We start from the raw sequence: 20,608 nt of genomic DNA on the forward strand, positions 1-20,608 counted from the left end.
ATTAAAAAGGAAAAACTGAAATACATCACTGATATTGACATAAGTATTGAGACCCTCTACTAGTTGAAGAACATTTGGCAGCAATCACTGTCTTGAGTCATTTGCACAAATAAGTTTGGAGATTTTCTACATGTTCTTCCTGCATATCCTCTCCGGCTCCATCAGGTTGGATAGAACCTCTTGGTAGAGAGCCATTTAGAGGTCTGTCCAGAGAAGTTTGACTGGGTTCAAGTCAAAGCCAATTGGTGGAGTACTGCAGTGATGATTGCCTTGCTGGAAGTTTCTCCTATTTCTACACAATATGTCTGGATAGAGGGCACTGTTCACTTAGGAACCATCAGTGCAGTAGAAATTACCCTGTAGATTTCCCTAGAACGTAACTTGAAAAAATCCTCTGAGTCTCTGAGCTCTGCAGGCAGTTGCTTTGACCTCATGGCTTCACTTTTACTCCAAAAGGCATTTTCAGCTGTGAGACCTTGTATGGATGTGTGTGTGCCTTTCCAAATCATATTCAACCCACTGAATTTAGCACAGAGGAACTGCAATCAAGGTACAGAAACATTTCCAAGATGATCAAGAGAAATGGGAAGACCTGAGCTAAATTTCAAGTGTCAAAGGGTATGTGAACGTGACCAACAGTCTGAAATTCCAACATATTCAATTTTAGCAGTATAAAACAGAGAAACCACAAAACCTCACATCTGAGAATTGGTTAAAAAAAGAAAAAACAAAAACATTTATCAAAAGGTTTGCAAATTTGTTGTTTTGTTTTGTTTTTCAATTTACTAATTGCTTGACTAAGGATCTTTTACCCGAGAACAAACAAAAGTAAAACAAAACTAATACAGCTGAAAAATGAAGTGAATTTTATACTTAAAACATTCAGATTCCTTTAGTGTAGATGACTGTTGCACACAGACACTGACCTGAGACCACTCCATGGCCACCCACTGGGGACAGGCAAAGGAGTTGCAGACATTCCGAGTGACAGGTCGAGGGGAGTGGGCGCACTTCCACTCCTCCACCTGGGAGAACTGTCCGTGGGTGTCTTCTTCCACACACAGCACACTGCGTTCCTGCCAGCCACCACCTTCACCACAGGACACCGAGCACTGGGTCCAGGGGCCTTGCTCCCAGCTGCAAACACACACACACACACACGCGCGCACGTAACAAGTTTCAAAAGTAATTTCATGTTAACAGATTTATATATTTATGCATTAATATATAGATATACAGGATATGTAATTTTAGACCAGTGGTTTTAAAACTGAGGGAAAGGAGGAGAGGACAGAGGCAGGGAAACATGAAGCAAACATACTGCATACAATGTCTGTGATTTGGCTATCAAGGTCAGCAGCTGCAGCAGCAGCAGTGATTGTGACACAATTAAGGTACTTTAAAACCCTTGAATCAAAACTTAATCAAATCTGGATACAGATGTTATACAGATCTTTTAGACCCAGTGGGACTTACACATTCAGAGATACAGTATCATTCTCAGATGTCCACCATGAATAAACATTTATGGTGATCCACTTAGACCTTGACCCTTATATTATACAATTTAGAATCACCAATTAACCTCAGCATGTCTTTGGACTGTGTGGGAGGAAGCCGGAGAACCCGGAGAGAACCCACGCTGCACGGGGAGAACATGCAAACTCCACACATCCTGTACCTGTGAAGCGACGGTGCTAACCCCTGAGCCACCATGCAGCACAATAAATATTAACTATATAAACTTAAACTAATACAGTTATGCATTTTCTTGTAAGAACATACCACTGTAAGGATAATTGCTTTGGAACACTTTCATGTTACTTTTTAATTTAGATTCATTCTTCTTTGGAGGATTCATGGCATCTCTCTGTGAGAGGGAGGTTTTATGTGTTGAGAGAACTCTCCATAACTCTTATTTCCATTCTCGTAGGTGTTCCTTCTATTAAATTGCTAACTTTTGGATGCATCAAGGTGTATTCCAGTCAGAGTTACTCACCGAGGCAGAGGCTGAAAGTGATCATATGGCATGACCTCTTTGAATCCATCACTGGAAGAGACAAAATATTATAAAACACTGTGAGTTTATAAGAAAACAATAGGTTGCAGACTGAATCTAAATCACTCTGCAGCTCACTACTTAGTTACGCACACACACACACACACATCAGAATGTTGCTAAAATCTTTTTTTTGTGACATCACAAAAAGAAAATCCAACACAGATTGTCCCTACCTCTCTGGGCAGGGGTCCATGTTGCACTCTTTGAGTTTTGGTGTGGGTTTGGTGTTTTCAGGAAAACTGTGACAGTGGTGCTCAGGCAGGCTCTGGTTGGAGCGGATGTCTATGCACTCTGCAGAGTTCAACTGATAGCCTGGAAGAGAAAACCAAGCACACTGTTTAACTATACAATACTGATATTAACAGATGATGCAAAAAAAAATGTAACTTTCATCAGAGTACTCCCTTCTCTATAGTTAATCAGGGAAGAGACTTGTAGCTTAAGGTTTCTGTAGAATAAAATATTTTATAGATACAAGGTATGTCTGAAAAGTTTCAGGACTGGTGTTACAAAATATATATTTCAAATCCAAACTACAAACTACAAGTTTTCCCCTTCAAAGTAATCCCCCTGGAGTCTAACGCACTTCCCCAACCTTCTCTGCCACACCGCCATGCACTCGTGGAAGGATTCTTCCGGGATCCTCCGCAGCTCCGTCGTCACAGCCATCTTGATGTCATCTACGTCTTTAAAACGGGTCAGCTTGAAGACCCCCTTAAACTTGGGAAAGAGGAAAAAATCCCACGGAGTCAGGTGGGGTGAGTAGGGAGGTTGCTCCAGCACGGTGATGTTGTTCTCAGCCAGGAACTGTCGGATGCTCAGGGCATTGTGAGCAGGCGCGTTGTCGTGGTTAAGCAGCCACGACTTGTCCTGCTACAACTGTGCCTCCTCTCACGCACTGAACAAAGCAAATGCCACAGGACCTTTTTGTAGACGTGCTGGTTGTTCATCTGAAGTCAAAAACTTGTAGTTTGTAGTTTGGGTTTGAAATATATCTTTTGTGACACCAGTCCTGGAACTTTTCAGACACACCTTGTATTCTGTCCTAATGTTGTCCCTCTGCATACGGGCGGGGATAAAAACGTTACCAGTGACTTACTAATGGTTGCCTCACCTCCTCCACAAGTGACTGAACAGGGAAAGAAGTCAGTCTCTCTCCACTGGTACCTAATTGGCTGGTAGAATAGAAACTGGACAACTGTGTCCTTGGAGCCGCCATACTTCATCTGAAAGCATGTTGTGGAACAGAATAGCAGATAACAGCATTACATTAGAAAGTGTAGGGGAGAAATGTACTTTCAGAGAAGAATACTGTCAGAGAAAACTTTCATTGTTTTCAAATCTTTTCAATGTTGTTTCGTTAAAAAGGCAGAGAACTACCTTAATAAGTTGAACAGCTTTTTCCATTTAGGGATGGAATTGACATGTAAGCCATTCATCACAAACCTTGAAGCTGTGGGTAATATTTGGCCGTGAGTACTGAATTAGTAGAAGCGTTCTCTAAATACTGGCCTTACAGACAGATGGTAATGAGTCATATTTGTCACCAAAGAAACTACTGCACTGTACTGACAGCATGTTAAAATGTGAAGTGTAAATGTGTAAACTGAATTAGCTTCTGACTGAGTCAAAACAACAACACAATGCTTCAATCTGCAAAATGTTGCCTTTCAGTGTGCATGGCATAACCATCGTCTGCTGTCACAACATCTGACCCCATCAGTAAGTCTCAAACCTTTGTCGCAACATAATTCTTACCTGTTAAATGTTTGCACAAACTTGGTTTGATTTGTATCCAGAAGGAAAGTCTTAATGGAAAGATTCTCATGTATCTACTCAAGATTTGAAACTGCAGAAGACAGACTGAGTGGATATTGTCAGTACTCTAGCCTCAACATAAGCTGGATGAATAATTTTTATTCACAAAGCAGATAAAGCTGTAGGCAATCAAGGGCTTTGGATTATACTCCTGACACCACAGGTATTAAATCAGATTACTGATATCAACACTGACTTGCAGCTAGAGTATAACACAGGGGCTACTTCTGGTTTAAGAGCTAAACTTATCTAATGGCAATGCCATGCAGAAACTGTCCTTGGTACATTAAGCTGCAATTTAAATCTTGCATGTTCCTAAACAATGACATGTGGAGCCATCACCATCTGCAGCAACGGCCAAGGACAAGGCCAGACTGCAGCGTATCATCCACTCGGCCGAGAAGGTGATTGGCTGCAATCTGCCTTCTCTCCAGGACCTGCATGCCTCCAGGACTCTGAGGCGTGCAGGTAAAATTGTGGCCGACCCCTCCCACCCTGGACACAAACTCTTCCAATCACTCCCCTCTGGCAGGAGGCTTCGGTCACAAAACCAGTTTCTTTCCATCTGCCACCAGCTTCATTAACAATGCCCAGGACCCCCACTGCCCGTATGAAGATACGCTTGACCAAAAGTTACTGAAATTGAAGCCAGTGCAGCAACGGTTTGAGATTATTTTAGCTGCAAATTTGGTGCTCGAGTGAGTCATTTTGGCAACAGGACAGTATATGCACATGTGTTCATGGTATTACAGGAACATCTTACTCAGTGCCATGGTATGACTCTCTAATGTGGTTTATTAGGTACTGAAAAACAATGGAGCCCCAATGGCACGGAAGGATACTGTAAGATAAATCAGGTTTGAATGCATACACAACACTTAAAAGAATGTTAAACATAATGTTGGTTTAGGTCTTGCATAGGATTTGTTGACAAGACGATAATATAGAAAATCACTTTAAAAACGTAGAATGCTGTGAACACTTGTAGAATGATGCTAGAACACGATCACATTAGTGAAGCAAAAGGTTTTGATCTTGTCCAGGACACCTAATTATGTGGACATCCTGTTAGGAGCTTGTCTTTGTTACAAGTGCAATATAAAAGGGAATTGTGAAGCAGTACAGGAACTACAAATAGGAAAATGTACTTGTGTTTAGATTTAGCATGCCTCTCCAACAGTTATACTAATAGTGCCAATGGCACCAACCTCAGTCTCATAAAAAAAAATTTAAAAAAATCCTTCCTTTGTTATGCAAGAGACTGATTTATTTATGTTGTAGCTCATGTATCCATTATACAATATGTACATCTGAAGCTGAAAGTAAACCAAGGCTTGTCCCCATTCATTTGCTTTACCTTGATAATGTAATCAGAATTGAGTGGGCCATGTGTTCTGAGTGTCTGTCTGTCAGTCCCTCTTTGAAAGTCCAAGGAGGTGTTTCCAATTTCATAGGAGCCTGTAGACACGAGATTGGTCTCATCCTTCCTCCCCTGAAGAGAGACAGCTTCAATGACTGAGGAAAAAACAAAGCAAGAGGGACATGTTGTAATGTTATGTTCATACACAATAATTTTCAGTACTTGTGTTATGTTCAACTCAATATGACCTTCAGCAAAAAATGCAAACGCATAAAACATGATCAGCAAACCTGAGGGGGCTTGGTGTGAAAAGTTTTGTTTGCTTCCAAAAAAATAAAGACACTGTTATCTAATGCAGGTATATGGATCATCTCCACAACAGCAATAGTAAATGCATAAAACATAATTTCTTAGGGGGGAGATACCATCAGCCAAGATATAGCAACCTTGATAATGATTTCACAAAAACTGAAGTCAAAAATCAATGCAACAAGAAAGTGGACACAGGAATCACCTGTGGTTTGCTCTTTATAGGAATGCTGAATTGCAATGGTTAATTCCACAGAGGAAGTAAGTCCAGGTAGGCACAAAGACAGTGCTGCATTGTTAAACTCCCACATTTCAAATGTACAGAGATAAACAGTTTGAATAATGTAATTACAAATGTGTTGCACAAAAACATTGTGATTGTACATCACTTATTCAGGCCTGTGTCATGATGGCAGAGGACTCACAATGCCGCCATTTTGGCCACATCCTCGATTTCCTCCAACTAAACCCCAGGACTTTACCTTTCCCTTTCCTACTGTCTTTTGTGTTTACCCTGGGTTCTGCTCGGGGGATGCATCCAGAAATACTCCAATGTGAAGCATTCAGGGGAGGCGTTCTGTCAAAGCTCACTATCATTGAATTCAAGCTCCGTTCAGGCTCTTTACCAAGATTGTCTGGTAGAATGTACACATTACTGCTGATGCCACACAAACCTCACTACCAATCTTACTGTCACTCTACAGAAACTCTTTTATATGGCAACTCCCAAACTGAGGGAGCTGGTTACCTTTTCTTGTTGGAGTATCACGATCTCAAGCCTGGAAGCGAAAATGCTTATTTTAAATGCTACACCATCCCAGGGTGTGCAGGAGGTCACAAACAAGTGACAACAGAGGCTGTAGAATAGAAAGTGTAATCCTAGCGCTGCCCTGATGGGACTCTCTCCAACCAGATGAAGACAATAACAATTTCTTAATCCAGAACAGCAATCCATATTTCAGTGCCCTCCAAGCCAGCTGAGGTTGCATCGTCAATCATTTCCTGTGGTCCTTGAAGCCCTAATCCTAAATTCCTTGCAGGGATGAGCTACTAGAATTTCTTTGCTGCACCTGCATTTGTTGAGTGAGTGGTAGGACAGAAAGCTAGTTTAGACCTAATACTTCTTTCTTGCACCAACTGTTAAGACTTCACAAAGATATACATGATTATCTACTTTCATTTGTCTGCTGGTATATTTTTTGCCTTGGTGCTAGCTTCCTAGAGCAAAACACAACAAAACTACATGCAAGTTTATAGACCAGTAATCGTTTTCTGTCATGTGTGTTTTATTTACAATTCTTCTCTAGTCTTATGTACAATATATAACCCCTGGGGCAACTGTAACTTTTAAAAATCAACTCTACATCCACTGCCAGGATTATGACAAGCTTCATAGCTTTTTACTTCTTTGCAAAACCTCGATCTGTTCCTTTGGCATTGGGCTACTGATCAGTCTAGCTAATACCAACAGACTGCTGCTGACTGCAATCAATAATGTATGATTCTGAATTCAGGAATGGACAAAGTAAACAGAAAAGATCAACATGTTCAGAGAGGCAGTGGGCTTACAGCAAGGTACAGTGCAGTTTTGTAATCCGTAGTCCATGATAACAGTGAGTCTATAATACAATAAAATTATGAAAAGGAAACACCAGGTGTTAGAAGGTCACCGGATTGCGTCCCAGTGAGGACACCCGGGATCTTTCTGTGTGGAGTTTGCATGTTCTCCCCGTGCAGCGTGGTTCTCTTCAGGTTCTTCGGCTTCCTCCCATACAGTCCAAAAATATGTTGAGGTTAATTGGTGATTCTAAATTGTCTGTAGGTGTGAATGTGAGTGTGCTTGGTTGTCTGTCTCCAAGTGTAGCCCTGTGATAGACTGGTGACCTGTCCAGGGTGTCCCCTGCCTTGACCCTGAGTCAGCTGGGATAGACTCCAGCCCCCTGCGACCCTAGTGAGGATTAAGCGGTGTATAGATAATGGATGGATGCTTTCCATAAACAGAAAGTGAGAGCATTTTAACAAATCCCCTTAAATTTCACAATAATTACAACCTTTCCCCCAAAAGCTATCATAATTTGAAACAATAAAAAATGCTATATTCTTTGTCATATCATGAAAAGAAGTCATTTACGAGCAATCGTTTCACAGCAACATGGTGACAATAAGGTCATATTCTGATAAAATTTAGTTTCAGAGAAGTGCACGAACTTGGAAGATAGGTAAGTGGAGCGGCAAATTATTTCCTATAATAATGTTTTTCTGGTAGCTTATAAATGATTTTGTAAAGTAAGTCTTACATCACTCTGTGATTCAGGAGCATCTGACAAAGCACATATCCAATAAATCCTATGACTGTTCAGGATATTATGTTATTGAAATCTGAGCAAATTAGTAGCCTAAGGCTTGTGAACATATGTTGGGTTTGTCTGCATTCATCAGGAAATTTTGCACTCCTTTTAACTGACAATAAAATAGGTCAGGAAAACCCACATGACACAAACAAATACTTCAAAATGCTCAGAGGATGTAAATCTCAGAGCTTAGGCTTTGTGTGGTGGTCGTATTTATGTGCTGATACCTCTGCTTGGGTTTATTTAGTACTGAAAAAAATTATCCATAGATGCTATGAAGTTGTGGTTTGAGCTTTGATTCCACTCAAAGCTGAAACTAAGGCCAAACTGGAACACTAGATGTAGAGCAAAGACCCAGGTTTCACAAGACCATTTATCCTGGAAGAGCTGAAAGCAGGCATCTCTAACCTCAAAGCAACAAGGCAATGGGTTTAGACAACATTGCAACTGGGCGAATCAAGAACTTTGGTTTAGAGGCTAGGAAGTGGCTACTTGCACTATATAACAACTGTGTGATCACTCAGAAGCTTTCCAATAGCTGGAAGAAGGCCCAGGTCCCAGCACTGCAGAAGCCAGGGAATGATCCATCACTTTCCAAGAAGTGAAGACCAATCTCTCTTCTCAGCCACACGACAAGCTCTTTGAACACCTTATCCTCAACAGACTCAGCCCTGTAAAAGATGAACACTGCATCCCAGAACAGGCAGACTTTCGCCCAGGGAAGTCCAGGACAGGTAGAGCTGGGCAGTAAGAAGAGCAAATGATGAGACTGAAGAATGTCCTCCCACAAGGAATTGTGCTTGCTTCACTCCTCTTTAACATCTACGCCAATGAACAACCAGGACCTCAAGGTACCTGTCTCTTTATCTACACAACAGACTTAGGATTAAGAGCACAACACTGTGGCTTCAAGGTTGTTGAAGGTGATGATGGATGAACTAACACAATACCAAGCAAACCACCTCCATTCTAATTAATCGAAGACAAAGATCTTTGCCTTCCATCTACACAACCGAGAAGCTAAACAGCACTGGCTGAAAAGCAGATTCACAGCAAGATTAAGTTGTGGTTGGTTTCATGGTCACGCCGCTTTACTACAAATATAACAATGAGAGTCAACATAGTCTGACAGACAGCTTATTAATATGACATTGAATGGGCAGGAACTCCTCATTGTGCCTTATACACTTGTATGCCGCTTAAAGGGTGGCACAGTGTAGCAGTGGTTAGCACTATCCCCTCACAGCTACAAGGTCCTGGATTTAAATCTCAGCCTGGGATCTTTCTGTGTGGAGTTGGCACATTCTCCCTGTGCAACGTGGGTTCTCACCGGGTTCTTCAGCTTCCTCCCACAGTCCAAAGACATGCTGAGGTTAATTGGTGATTCTAAATTGTCCATAGGTGTAAATGTGAGTGTGCTTGGTTCTCTATGTAGCCCTGTGATGGACTGGTGACTTGTCCAAAGTGTATGCTGCCTTCACCCAAAGATAATAATAAAAAGTTAGTGTTTGCAGCATTTATTTATTTATTTATAATTATTTTGGGAGAAAACATCTACTCGTTGAGAGGTGATCACTGTTTTTAAAATGATTATAAATCTTTCTCTCTCTTGTGCTTGCTCATTTTGGAAAAATGTACACATAAGCAAAACCACATTATAAATATATAAAGACAAATTTGCATATAATAAAAGCAAACACTGTGATAAATTGGTGCATACCAATTACTCTCTACATTCAACCTAATCCATACAAAATTAAGTACTATTAAATGGAATTTGTTCCTTTCAGAAGTGACCAAATGTAGCGAATACCCATCGTAATCTTTGAAATGATCTCAAATAGCACTTCTTATTCTTAAAGTTAACAGTGTCTTTCGCTATATACGTGAATACTCTGTATCAAATGTAAATCTTAAAATGCACACCACTGAACACGAAGCTGACAAAGAAGACACTCAGTGTGAAATGACAGTGCAAAGGCATTACACATAGAACAGAATAAGGTTCTCTGCACTCAGTGTGGACAAGTCACTCACCTATCATATCAGGGCCTTTGGCATTGAGTCTGAGAAAGCGGCTTCCTGCTGGCACCTCCAGCACTGTCTTCAGAGCTGCAGGCAGAAACAGAGATGGAAAGATTTCAGTCTAACTTACAGTACAATACAATATACAGTAGGGTGGCCAACTAAAGGAAAAATCCATACAATTGAGTTGAGAGTCACATCAAAACACATAGAAGGAATATCTTGGACTCGATAAACAGAACTGTTTGGACTTGGAGAAGTTGTAATATTCGTCTCTCAGTCCATGCTTTTGGTTTAACGGCCCAGAACCTTATTTAACCTATAAAAATAGTGGAACAAACTGTTTGCTAATATTAGCTAAATAAATGTTGCGTTAATTAAGGTCCGAGCACCCAAAGGGTGCGAAGACCCTGTTGGAACTGCTTGGGTTTTTATTATTCTTCATGCCAAAGAGACGCGTTTTTGAGGTCCTAAACGTACACGAAACTGACAAAACTTGGCACACACATCAGACCTGGTGAAACTTTTTAGAATTTGGTGGAAATACACACCTCAATAGAAAAATGGCTGAACAGCGCCACCTTGGAAATTTCAACGGAATCCCGTCGGAAGCACTTCTGACCTAGAGTTACGCAATTTGGTAGGCATATAGAGCAGGTCAGGACAAACAAAAAAGTCACCCCGCGCCAAGCTCTAAAATACAACATGGCTCAACTGCACCCCTACAATATGTTAACAGAGTCCCATTGTGGCAATGTTTCACCAAAAACACATATGTAACAACTTATGACACACAAAAACGTCCATTAGCACATTTCCGTAAACCGACACAATATCTGCCATGTTAGAAAAAACGGCGAGCATGCCAGGCCATTTTCTCTCAAAATGGTCATTTTTGGCCATTTTCAAAATCTATCTCCTCCTAGGGGGTACGTCATACACACCTGAAATTTGGCCAGCACAAACTACAGGATGTGGTGATTAAAAGTTATTAAAACGCTCCGCAGATGAGGCCAATTTTGATCAATGGCCATTTTGTCCATTTTTGCTGTGTTTCTGGCATTCAACGAGTCCTGTCGAAAGGCCGTTTCACCTACAGCTACAAGATTCGCTGGGCATGTGTAGTAAGTCAGGACGCACAAAAAAGTCAATCAGTGTAAAGTCCTAAATCCAACAGGAAGTCTGCCATTTTGAACAAACACGGTGAAAATTTTAGCGATTTTGGCTGACTTTTGGCCTTTTTGGCCATTTTCAAAATCTATCTCCTCCTACAGGGAAGGTCGTACACACCTGAAATTTGGCCAGCACAAACTACAGGAGGTGGTGATTAAACGCTAGTCAAATGGTCTGCAAAAGTCTGACAGCGTGGAAATGGTGGCCCCCGGAATTTGGCCACAACGCCATAAAACGCCAGAATACGAGACGTGCTGTGTAACTGGCCTGTGTGTGCTCCGATCGGCCTGAAACTTTACACGCATGCTCCAAATCTCAGCCAGAGCGCGCTTCCACCATGGCCAACATGCACGCTGTCACGGCTTGCCACTAAACAGGAAGTGGCTCGTAACTAGGCCACACGGGCTCCCATCTGCCCCAAACTCAACACGCCGGATCAGAGTCCCACCTGCAGCACGTTTGTGCCACATCCCGACGTTCGCAAAGGCCGACAATCATACGGTTAGGACCCATCCATCGCCACTTGCGGCTTAAATTTGATTTGTTTTTCCCTGAACAAACATGAGCAACATCATAAAACATATGTCATGAAGACATCCCCTGTTCTTGCTTCAGCACCCAATAGCACCCAATCCCCAAGTCTGCACACACCCCATTATTAACCTCATTAAACATCCATGATGACCTGTAAAAGATGTCTGTGCAAACACACTGTATCATCCATTACAGCTAAATAGAAGTGACTAGTTTAGAACTACACTCCAGATTTATTTACTGAACTTGTTGTATGTGTTGTTGCCATAACAAATGTTGGTATGATTTCTTCTAGTCTGTTACTTACAATACATAAATATATGGCCATTTAAAGATGTCATATCTGTAGTTATTGCTTTTTGTTGTTCCTCACAAGGTCATATTTTCTTCTTGGAACACAAAATAAATGAACAAACATCAAGTGACTAATGCAGTTCTGCCTGATTATTTTGATCTTGCTAAAATTCTGTGGAATGAACAGTCACAACACATAACTGCATATACAGATTTTATGTTAGTGAAATATCACAAACTCACCATGGAGTAGCTACCATATATATTATTGTGGTTCAACAGATCAGGAATCAGTAAAACACCACAGCAGTTCCTTTATGTCTCTGATGATATATTTAATGGTTCAAACCAATCTTTCTGGTTGGTTTAATGAGAAAGAGAGCCATTGTTCATTTCAGTGTCATTTTAGTGTACCTATTGCTGTTATTATCACACAGACAGAGGAGGCAGATCATGGGTGTACTAAGACAGTCAGACAGCAAGTTGATATTTGCTGACACTATGAAGTTTGTTTGTTTGTTTGTTTGTTTGTTTGTTTATTAGGATCCCCATTAGCACCAGCATAAGCATCGGCTATTCTTCCTGGGGTCCACACACATACACACAATGTCATTTATACACACAACAACAACAAACAAAACAAAACATAACAACTCGTCTCGTTAACTTTACAAAAAAAAGGAAGAGAAACAAATTGTCATTCAGTACACTAAACATTAAATCATATACAGAATTATAGATCCATCATTATTAATCTGGAACACATAATTCTTCATCATAGACACATAATCAGAATGATCTTACACAACATCTTATCAGTCCAGTTCTTCAACCAACTGTATCCAAGAAAACAGGGCAAATTGTGTTCTATATTCTTTGCTATTATAAGCATTACATTTTATTTAGAAACACCATTTTACTGTTTACACCTTCTCAAAAACTTGTAAATATTGTTTCAACAAAATTTTGAAACGATCTCCAGTATCCTGCTGCACTAAATACAGTGGTAGTGAATTCCACCTAACCATGGCTCTGTACATGACTGTTTTCTGCATTGCGCTTGTTCGTACTTTTGGTAGAGTAAATCGTCTTTGTGTTACGAGTCATGTTTGATAGTTATGATAAGCAACCTGAGAATAAAACCTTTCATGTAGTATCTTTGGAGATCGCGTCAACAGAATATTCCTGACAAAGTTTAACAGAACATAGATGGATCTCTGCCTGATAGTGAGCCAACCCAGACTGTCATGCATATCTGTTACATTCGTTCTGTAGGAACACTTTAAAGCACAACGCGCTGCTTTGTTTTGAGCTACTTGTAGTTTTTTTAACGCTTTCATTGCAGCACCAGACCAAATCACAAAACAATAATCAAGCTGTGACAGAACTAAAGCATTCAAAACCTGTTTGATGACATCAGATGGCATAACTTTTAATACTCTCCGTACAACTGACACACCGCGACCCATCTTACTCACAGTGTATTCAATTTGTTTAGACCATGTTAATTTATGATCTAGGATAATACCCAGAAGTTTTACCTCTTGTACTTGTTCAATTGGTATATTGTTTATCTTTAATCTGAGCACAGGCTCTGCTTTTAACTGATACTTAGACCCTTAGCTTATTTGTTTTGTTGTTTTTCCATCTTGGATTTCAATCAGTTTAGTTGTCAGCTTGTTATACTGAGAGAAATTGAAATTTAAAATCAATTAACAAACCTTACATTAAAGTTTTAACTGAAAAAATGACCAAGTGGCCGCAGCTGTATGAAAGGGAGCACAGCTACACCTGACCAGCACTGAAGTTGCTAAATTATTATAAGGGAAATTTCTTGGTCATTGCACTCCCTGTTTATGGTAAAGTCCTCTTGCTGCTTTGAAAGATTGACTTAAGGAAACCACCACACTAGTCGCTGCCATTCATAAATCTGCCTGCTTTAAAACTGCACAGCAGCACTGGTCATCTCTGCAGATTTAAATAACATCCACAAATGTGTTGTTGACGTCAGAGAGCCTTGCTTGCAAGTCAATCATAATACTCTCATGTACACTGTGAGGTCATGCTCACAGTTTACACAAACACCACAAAGCTAAACGACTAAGTACTAACAAAGTATTCACTGCTTCTTGACTTTATATACTAGAGCCGCTGTCCCTCTCCAACTGACCAAGGAGGTGTCGTAATGGAGGATACCTTTATAGACAAATGGAGTGTTAGTTCTTTTTTCTTCATTCTATGACAGGTAGCTTTCCTTTTGCAAACACAGGAGAACTGAGCTCAAATAATAAAGCTGTCTGGCAGCCAGCCAGTCGGCTTTGCCCCTTAAGATAATTATGTTTCGAAGCTACATCTGCAATGTCTTCAGTTTATTGGAGCAATGAAATAAATTCAGCTGCAGTCATTGCAGTTTTTTCAGCACTCAATAATGGAGATTAATGAAAAGCCAAGGGTTTTGTTTTAAAGCGACCTTCAAAATAAATTAGGGATATGAAACATAGATAAACAGCTATGAGCTCACTTCACATGAGTCTGCTGGATCCGTAAACTAAGGCTTTAGGGAATACTGTGGCCAATTCATATTCCAGTTACAATGACTGATAAATTATAGGGTCATGAATAATGCATAAGGGTAAACAAAGGTCATACTCTGCAACTGTAAATAAACTCACCAAGATAAGCCTAAATTATCGTAATTGGTTCATGGTGTCAGCTGTCCTCTTTTGTGTCATTAAAGCTGAGGGAATGATAGGTATGACATAAGAGACTGAAACTTTGAAACTCAACGGAAAAAATAAAATTAGTCTCACAAGTATAGTCATTTTAACCAGGAAACTTTGAAACTTGACTAAAAAGCTTTACAGATTCCACATTGGACTGGGATAAAATGAGCTTACATTCTTCCTGTTTGTGATGTACCTTCTGAATAGAGCGGAAATACATGTAGTGAATTATGCCAACTTGACTGAGTGCTTCATATCACCTTTAAAAATATGGACAGACTACAGTGTTCTTTAAATACATTCCACATATTAAAATCCAACAAAATAAATGGTCACTGGCTGTGATCTCCAAAATTCTATTGAATGAGGAGATCCAGCCTCGTTCATTTTTCAGCAACTGAATTTGAAACATTTGATACAACTTCTCAGCTCAAGAGCCAATGACTCTGGTATGCATATGTATATATGCTGCCAGTATGTGCTTCATTAACCTAAAAAGAACTTGAAAAAAAACGTAAAAGTTCAACAAATATTTGAACAAACATTCCCCCTGGTGAAAATTGCATTTTAACATTTCAAGCATGAAGTTGTATGGATCATCCCTCCACACCAGGCAGGAAAAGTTTAAAGAAGAGAATAGTAAGAATATGTACGCATAGTTTAATGAGTATAGACAGGCAGATCCATCTTTGTATTTGCTTTTAACATGAAGAAATGGGTTAAAACTAATTTACAAACACATTAAAAAAATTCTTAAACAGAAAAAAAAAAAACCCAAGAAAAAAACCGGAATGGCCCAAAAATAAACTAAACCTTTTGTATTAAAATTTTAAATCTGCAAGCAAAAAGGTCATGCATGAATAGTGTAGCTGCATCTGCTGACGTGTAGGTTTGCGTCGCCAGATGACATTTTGATAGTCCAGCCTTAATTGACAGATGCTTAAGGCAATATAAAAAAAAACAAGATGGCTCCATAGGCAGGTGGCCAGCTGAGCACTGACATACAGCTAGGCCAGGTTAGATCCAAATGTCCAAGTATAAGAAATATATAGTTTTGTTATGTGCCTTCTACCAAGCCTGATTGGGCAGAGATACAGCAGTGCATGCTCTGTTTACAGCTACAAGCCCAGCTTAAAAATATCAGACCTGAGCTGAAGAATGACGTACAACACTCAGGAGCTGAGCCTTTTGCAAATGACAAAAAGGTGTGTCAGGGCCCCTGCCCCAGTCACTGCATCTGCCCCTGCACAACCCTCTTGCTTTCTATCTCTTCATCTCCATCTTTCTCTCTCTGTCCCTCTCCTGGCAGGACTCTTAATTATTGCAGGAATTGGAGACAGCTGCGGGACCGGCTCACCGGTGTCTGATCACCTTACTCCACAAAGTCGGGCTCATCCCTCCACTCTCTGTCAGATTGTCGATTCTGATTCCACAGTCAGTCTGTCAGGCTAAACTTGTATTTTAGCTGTTGCCTTGTTACAAGTTATAATTCTGTTCTGTTCTGCTCGCAATATCCAGACGGTCTCTGACCTGTGTCCTGCCTGCTCGCTCCAAGCTGCTGCCACCTGATCTACACATATCAGCAGTTCGCACACCGTCTCAGATCTGATAACACCGTCTCAGATCCTCTGGCCCAACCCATATCCACCCAGTCCTTTTAACACCACTCGCCATCCCGACCCTGCCCACAGTCTGTCTGTGCATGCTGCCGGCTTCGCTCTGGCAATCCCCAGACTTTGTCTACTCCAGCTCGTCTCGCTGGATCCCAATTCCCAAGAGCCTGCCCGTCCCCATAGTTTAGTTTCCCGTTTTGTGAGTATCCCTGTTTTGATACCTTAGGTTAGTTATTTGATATTAGTTTTCCATAGCTTTTCCTTCTGTTAGTTTAGAGCTTACCTTTGGTTTTTCTAGTTTTGCCCATTTTTTGAATGAGTTTTGGTTACTCCCCATTCAGTTTTTCCTACAGCTTAGTATCCCTATTCTGAATTGGTTTGAATTTGTTTCTGTTGGTAAATAAACCTTCTTAACAACCTTATTAGTCTCTGCCTGCTGTGTTCATGCCTCCGTTGTGACAGATGTAATAACATTAGTAGGGAAAGAGATGCAAGGGTATTTCAGGTTCTAAAAACACTATTTTAAATGTTAGGGATTGGTGGAGTTCAGCATTCTTGAAAGTGAGGCTTAGAAATTAAACTTAAGTGAATGAAGACATGAGACGTGGGTTACATCATTTCGAGTGAGATACGTACATTGTTCTGGTGTTAGGTGGGGTAGGGCCTGTCCTCGTACCAGCTGACATGTGGATCCATCACCACCGCAGACGCCACAGTTATCCTCCCTGGCACCACTGGCAAGCTGCCGATCACAACCCACCTCCTGCATGCACATCACAAATATAGAGACAACAGGCTGACCAGCTGACAAAAGGCCATACGGCTGCAGATATAACATAGTCAAAGTAAGGCACACAATAATAGAATGTAATTAAATGACTAATAAATTCACAAAAAATAGCAATTCCAATAATAAACTACTTTATCATGACAGAAGTACATTTCTAAACATTTCAAACTAAATGATAAATTAATTTTAAAAAGGGGTGGTGGGGCGGGGGGATATTCACTTGTTGGAGCTAAAACAGTCAAATGTTGTAAGCCTTTAAATTCTATGAATATAAGTAAGAGGACTGGTGCCGTAATCAAGGTCTTGCCTGGCCTGGAATCTTTTAACATAGTATGATCTATGGTAAAAATTCAACTAGAATCCTTTAAATAAAACCATGCAGAACAAATTGAAAGAAGTATGAATCATCACATGCACGTCAGTATTAACATATATATTAGGTCACAGGGTCCTTGTATGCAATCTCAAGTAATACAAATGCATGACAAATCAGGTGTGATCCCAAAATTACTGTACAGGCAATGTTTTCAAAATCCCCATGGGTGCAATTGTTAATGAAGGAGCACATTTAAATGAGGCTTTCCCTAACTTGAAAAACAAATTCAAAGTTTTCAACAATGTATAATGAACCATCCATCTGCGATACCCACTTCACCCTCGACAGTGTTGTTGAGGGCTAGAGAGGGACATGAAGTCTACACATCAACAAACATGCACAAACAAAGGCACAGGAAACACAAAAAAAGGAAAGGAAAACAGAAACCAAAACCTGGGAACCGTGACATTCACCTGAACACCTTTGGGAGATTTTGGACTGACTTACTAGACAGTACTCTCCACCACCATCATGAAAACTCCAAAACAGCAAAATATCTTTTGGGAGTATAGTGTTTTGCCCAGCGACCAGAATATGGCCGTAGGAAATCCATTTTGAAACCACTCAGTTAGTTTCTCTGAACTTTAACAGCTGTACCTAAAACTTCAATTTTATTCTGGTTGAGTTCTTGGCTGAGTTGTGACATCGAAGCATTCATTTCTAAAATACAATTACAATAAAATCAAAAAGAATACAATTAAATGGCCCTAAAATCAATCATTAGGGAATGCCACGGGTTGTTTTGGAGCTTTGGAGAAAATGTCATCAACTGCAATGAAGAATATGTTACACTGTTTTGACCACAGAATGTGCACACTCAGCTGAATGTCTGACATGTTTTATAAGCTAAGTGAGACAGACAGACTGAATAGACTGCCTAAATTTTATATTAAGAAGGAATGTAAAGAGAAGTGTAGCTTGATCAGATACTTCCTCAGAGGTGACAGATGGAGGAGGCTCTTAATAACCACTGTGCTGCCTACAGATTTTAGCATTTTATGTATGCAATAATATGTATGCAAAAACTGCACAGAATCTCTCGATGTGTAAGTGTCTTGTTTATATTTAGATTATGTTACTTGTTATTTACATATCAGATATACAGCTTAACATTGCTACATAAAGCAGCATAGCAATGTTCACTCAGCACATTTAACGGACTTACTATTATCTAAGTGCATTGTTTTTTCACAAGAAAGTTTGTTCCAGTTACGTAAAAGTTTTCCAGTACTTTTTCCATCCCTGCCTTAACCAAGACTGGATTTAGTTTTATGTAAAATAAATCAAATTCTACCTTCTGGCATGAAATATATACACTACAAAGTCATGCTGTATTGGTAGAGCCCTGCAAGTGCACTATGGCAAGGAACTTACAACTGCATATTTCTCCTTTTTATACAGAAAATTCTAAATATGGTATTAGTATTTTGTTGATTTTGTCTTAAAATAAAAAAAAAAATAAAAATATGGACTTCTCCACCTCAAATACTATGTTACACTTTATATCAGTTTTCATTTTGCTCAGTATATTTTTTGTTCACATTTTTGCCTTGACTTGACAGTTGCAGTCGAGCTGGCAGGAAATGTGGGCAGAATGAGGGGGTATGAAATGCTACCTGGCTGACACTGGCCACAAACTGTACATGTTGCTGTGATGACTCAAGTACTTTCACTATTACACTACAGGACAACCCATACAACGAGTTTACACACAGTACTGGATGCTTTGACAAGCTGATCAAATGAAGTGACAGAAACACAAACACTCATTGACACACAACATAACACACTGCAGCTCTCATCCTCTTTCCTCCAGGAATTGTTTACATTTTCTCCTCTCCTGGTATACAGCTGGATTGTATGCTGCTGTGTAGCGTAGTATTAATCCATATACACGAACCAGTGGAGGGCTTGAACTCAATCGGTCTCTGACAAACTTCCTGCTCCAGTACCACAGCAATTTCTGCGTTGCAGCCATCATTGAATGATGCCATTTCATAACCAACATGCCCAGTGGCCTCTCTGCATGCTGTTTGAGCACACATCCATCATCCATCTCCCATTACTGCCTTTATACCTGTATTTGTTTGTGTACCAGGACAAGCCTGAGTAAAATCAGCCTCAGTAGGATTTTTGTTTTACATATTTTGGCAAGGGGCTGCAAGGTGGCGCAGTTGGTTAGCACTGTTGCCTCCCAGCAAGAAGGTTGCTGGTTCGCGTCCCAGTGGATCTTTCTGCGTGGAGTTTGCATGTTCTCCAGTGTGGGTTCTCTCCGGGTTCTTCGGCTTCCTCCCACACATGTTGAGGTTAATTGGTGATTCTAAATTGTCCGTAGGTGTGAATGAGAGCGTGCTTGGTTGTCTGTCTTTAAGTGTGGCCCTGTGATAGACTGGCGACCTGTCCACGGTGTCCCCTGCCTTCGCCCTAAGTCAGCTGGGATAGGCTCCAGCCCCCCCGCGACCCTAATGAGGATTAAGCGGTGTATAGATAATGGATGGATATTCTGGCAAATGTTTTGAAACTAAGTTGTAGAGAAGTAGATTTTGCTCACTTGTCTTTGTTCAAAATATGTTCTAGTTCAAAGATTATTGCTGGTGTCAGATTTGGAAGTCCTCCTTGATCCTTTGTTCCACCTGGGTGAGTCAGTAGAGACGTCTTTGGTCTACAGGGAGAGGACCATGTATTACACAAATACACCTGCCGGTGATTGTAGGCTTGTGGGTTAGCCTCATTTTAACACTTACAACAAGTTGTTACCCATTAATTCTTAAGCACTTAAAGGTGCAATATGTAAGATTTTGAGCATAAAGATTGTTTTGAAAGAGCAGCAAACAACCGTCTTCTATGTAAAGATGTAATGGCAGTAATGGCATCCTTAGCTTAGCTTAGGCTGAAGTCACACACCCTCTGTATGTGTTGTAATCTCAGCTAGTCTGTTCGATGTTTTGACAGTTAGGCCACCATGCATGTATGTTAGAGCATGTTAATGCACATGAGTCATTCCCTTTGAAACTGCTGGCCCTCCTTGCGATTTGTACACAGACCCAGAGTGACCTGCCACACCGCTGTAAGTGAAAGCGCAGTGCCCCCAAAAAGCAAAGACTTAAAAGCAAAGAATCTTATTTATGTTATTTACCTAATTCATATGCACTCATTTTAATTCAGGTCAGTGTGAGTCGC

At 40.4% G+C, this 20,608-nt stretch overlaps 1 protein-coding gene across 1 annotated transcript in view; it reads right to left on the reverse strand.

Annotated features, from left to right (window-relative positions):
- Positions 1–20,608, reverse strand: part of adamtsl3 (ADAMTS-like 3) — a 202,290-nt gene that overhangs the window by 51,459 nt on the left and 130,223 nt on the right. The window contains exons 7-13 of the mRNA XM_008290290.1: positions 16,899–17,025; positions 9,938–10,012; positions 5,238–5,395; positions 3,177–3,288; positions 2,236–2,374; positions 2,000–2,050; positions 927–1,137 (exon numbers count right to left, since the gene is read on the reverse strand). Coding sequence (XP_008288512.1) covers positions 927–1,137; positions 2,000–2,050; positions 2,236–2,374; positions 3,177–3,288; positions 5,238–5,395; positions 9,938–10,012; positions 16,899–17,025 — 873 coding nt within the window. The remainder of the gene's footprint in view (positions 1–926; positions 1,138–1,999; positions 2,051–2,235; positions 2,375–3,176; positions 3,289–5,237; positions 5,396–9,937; positions 10,013–16,898; positions 17,026–20,608) is intronic.

This window comes from Stegastes partitus, unplaced genomic scaffold (genome assembly GCF_000690725.1).
Source record: "Stegastes partitus isolate 25-593 unplaced genomic scaffold, Stegastes_partitus-1.0.2 Scaffold665, whole genome shotgun sequence".
NCBI classification, from domain to species: domain Eukaryota; kingdom Metazoa; phylum Chordata; class Actinopteri; family Pomacentridae; genus Stegastes; species Stegastes partitus.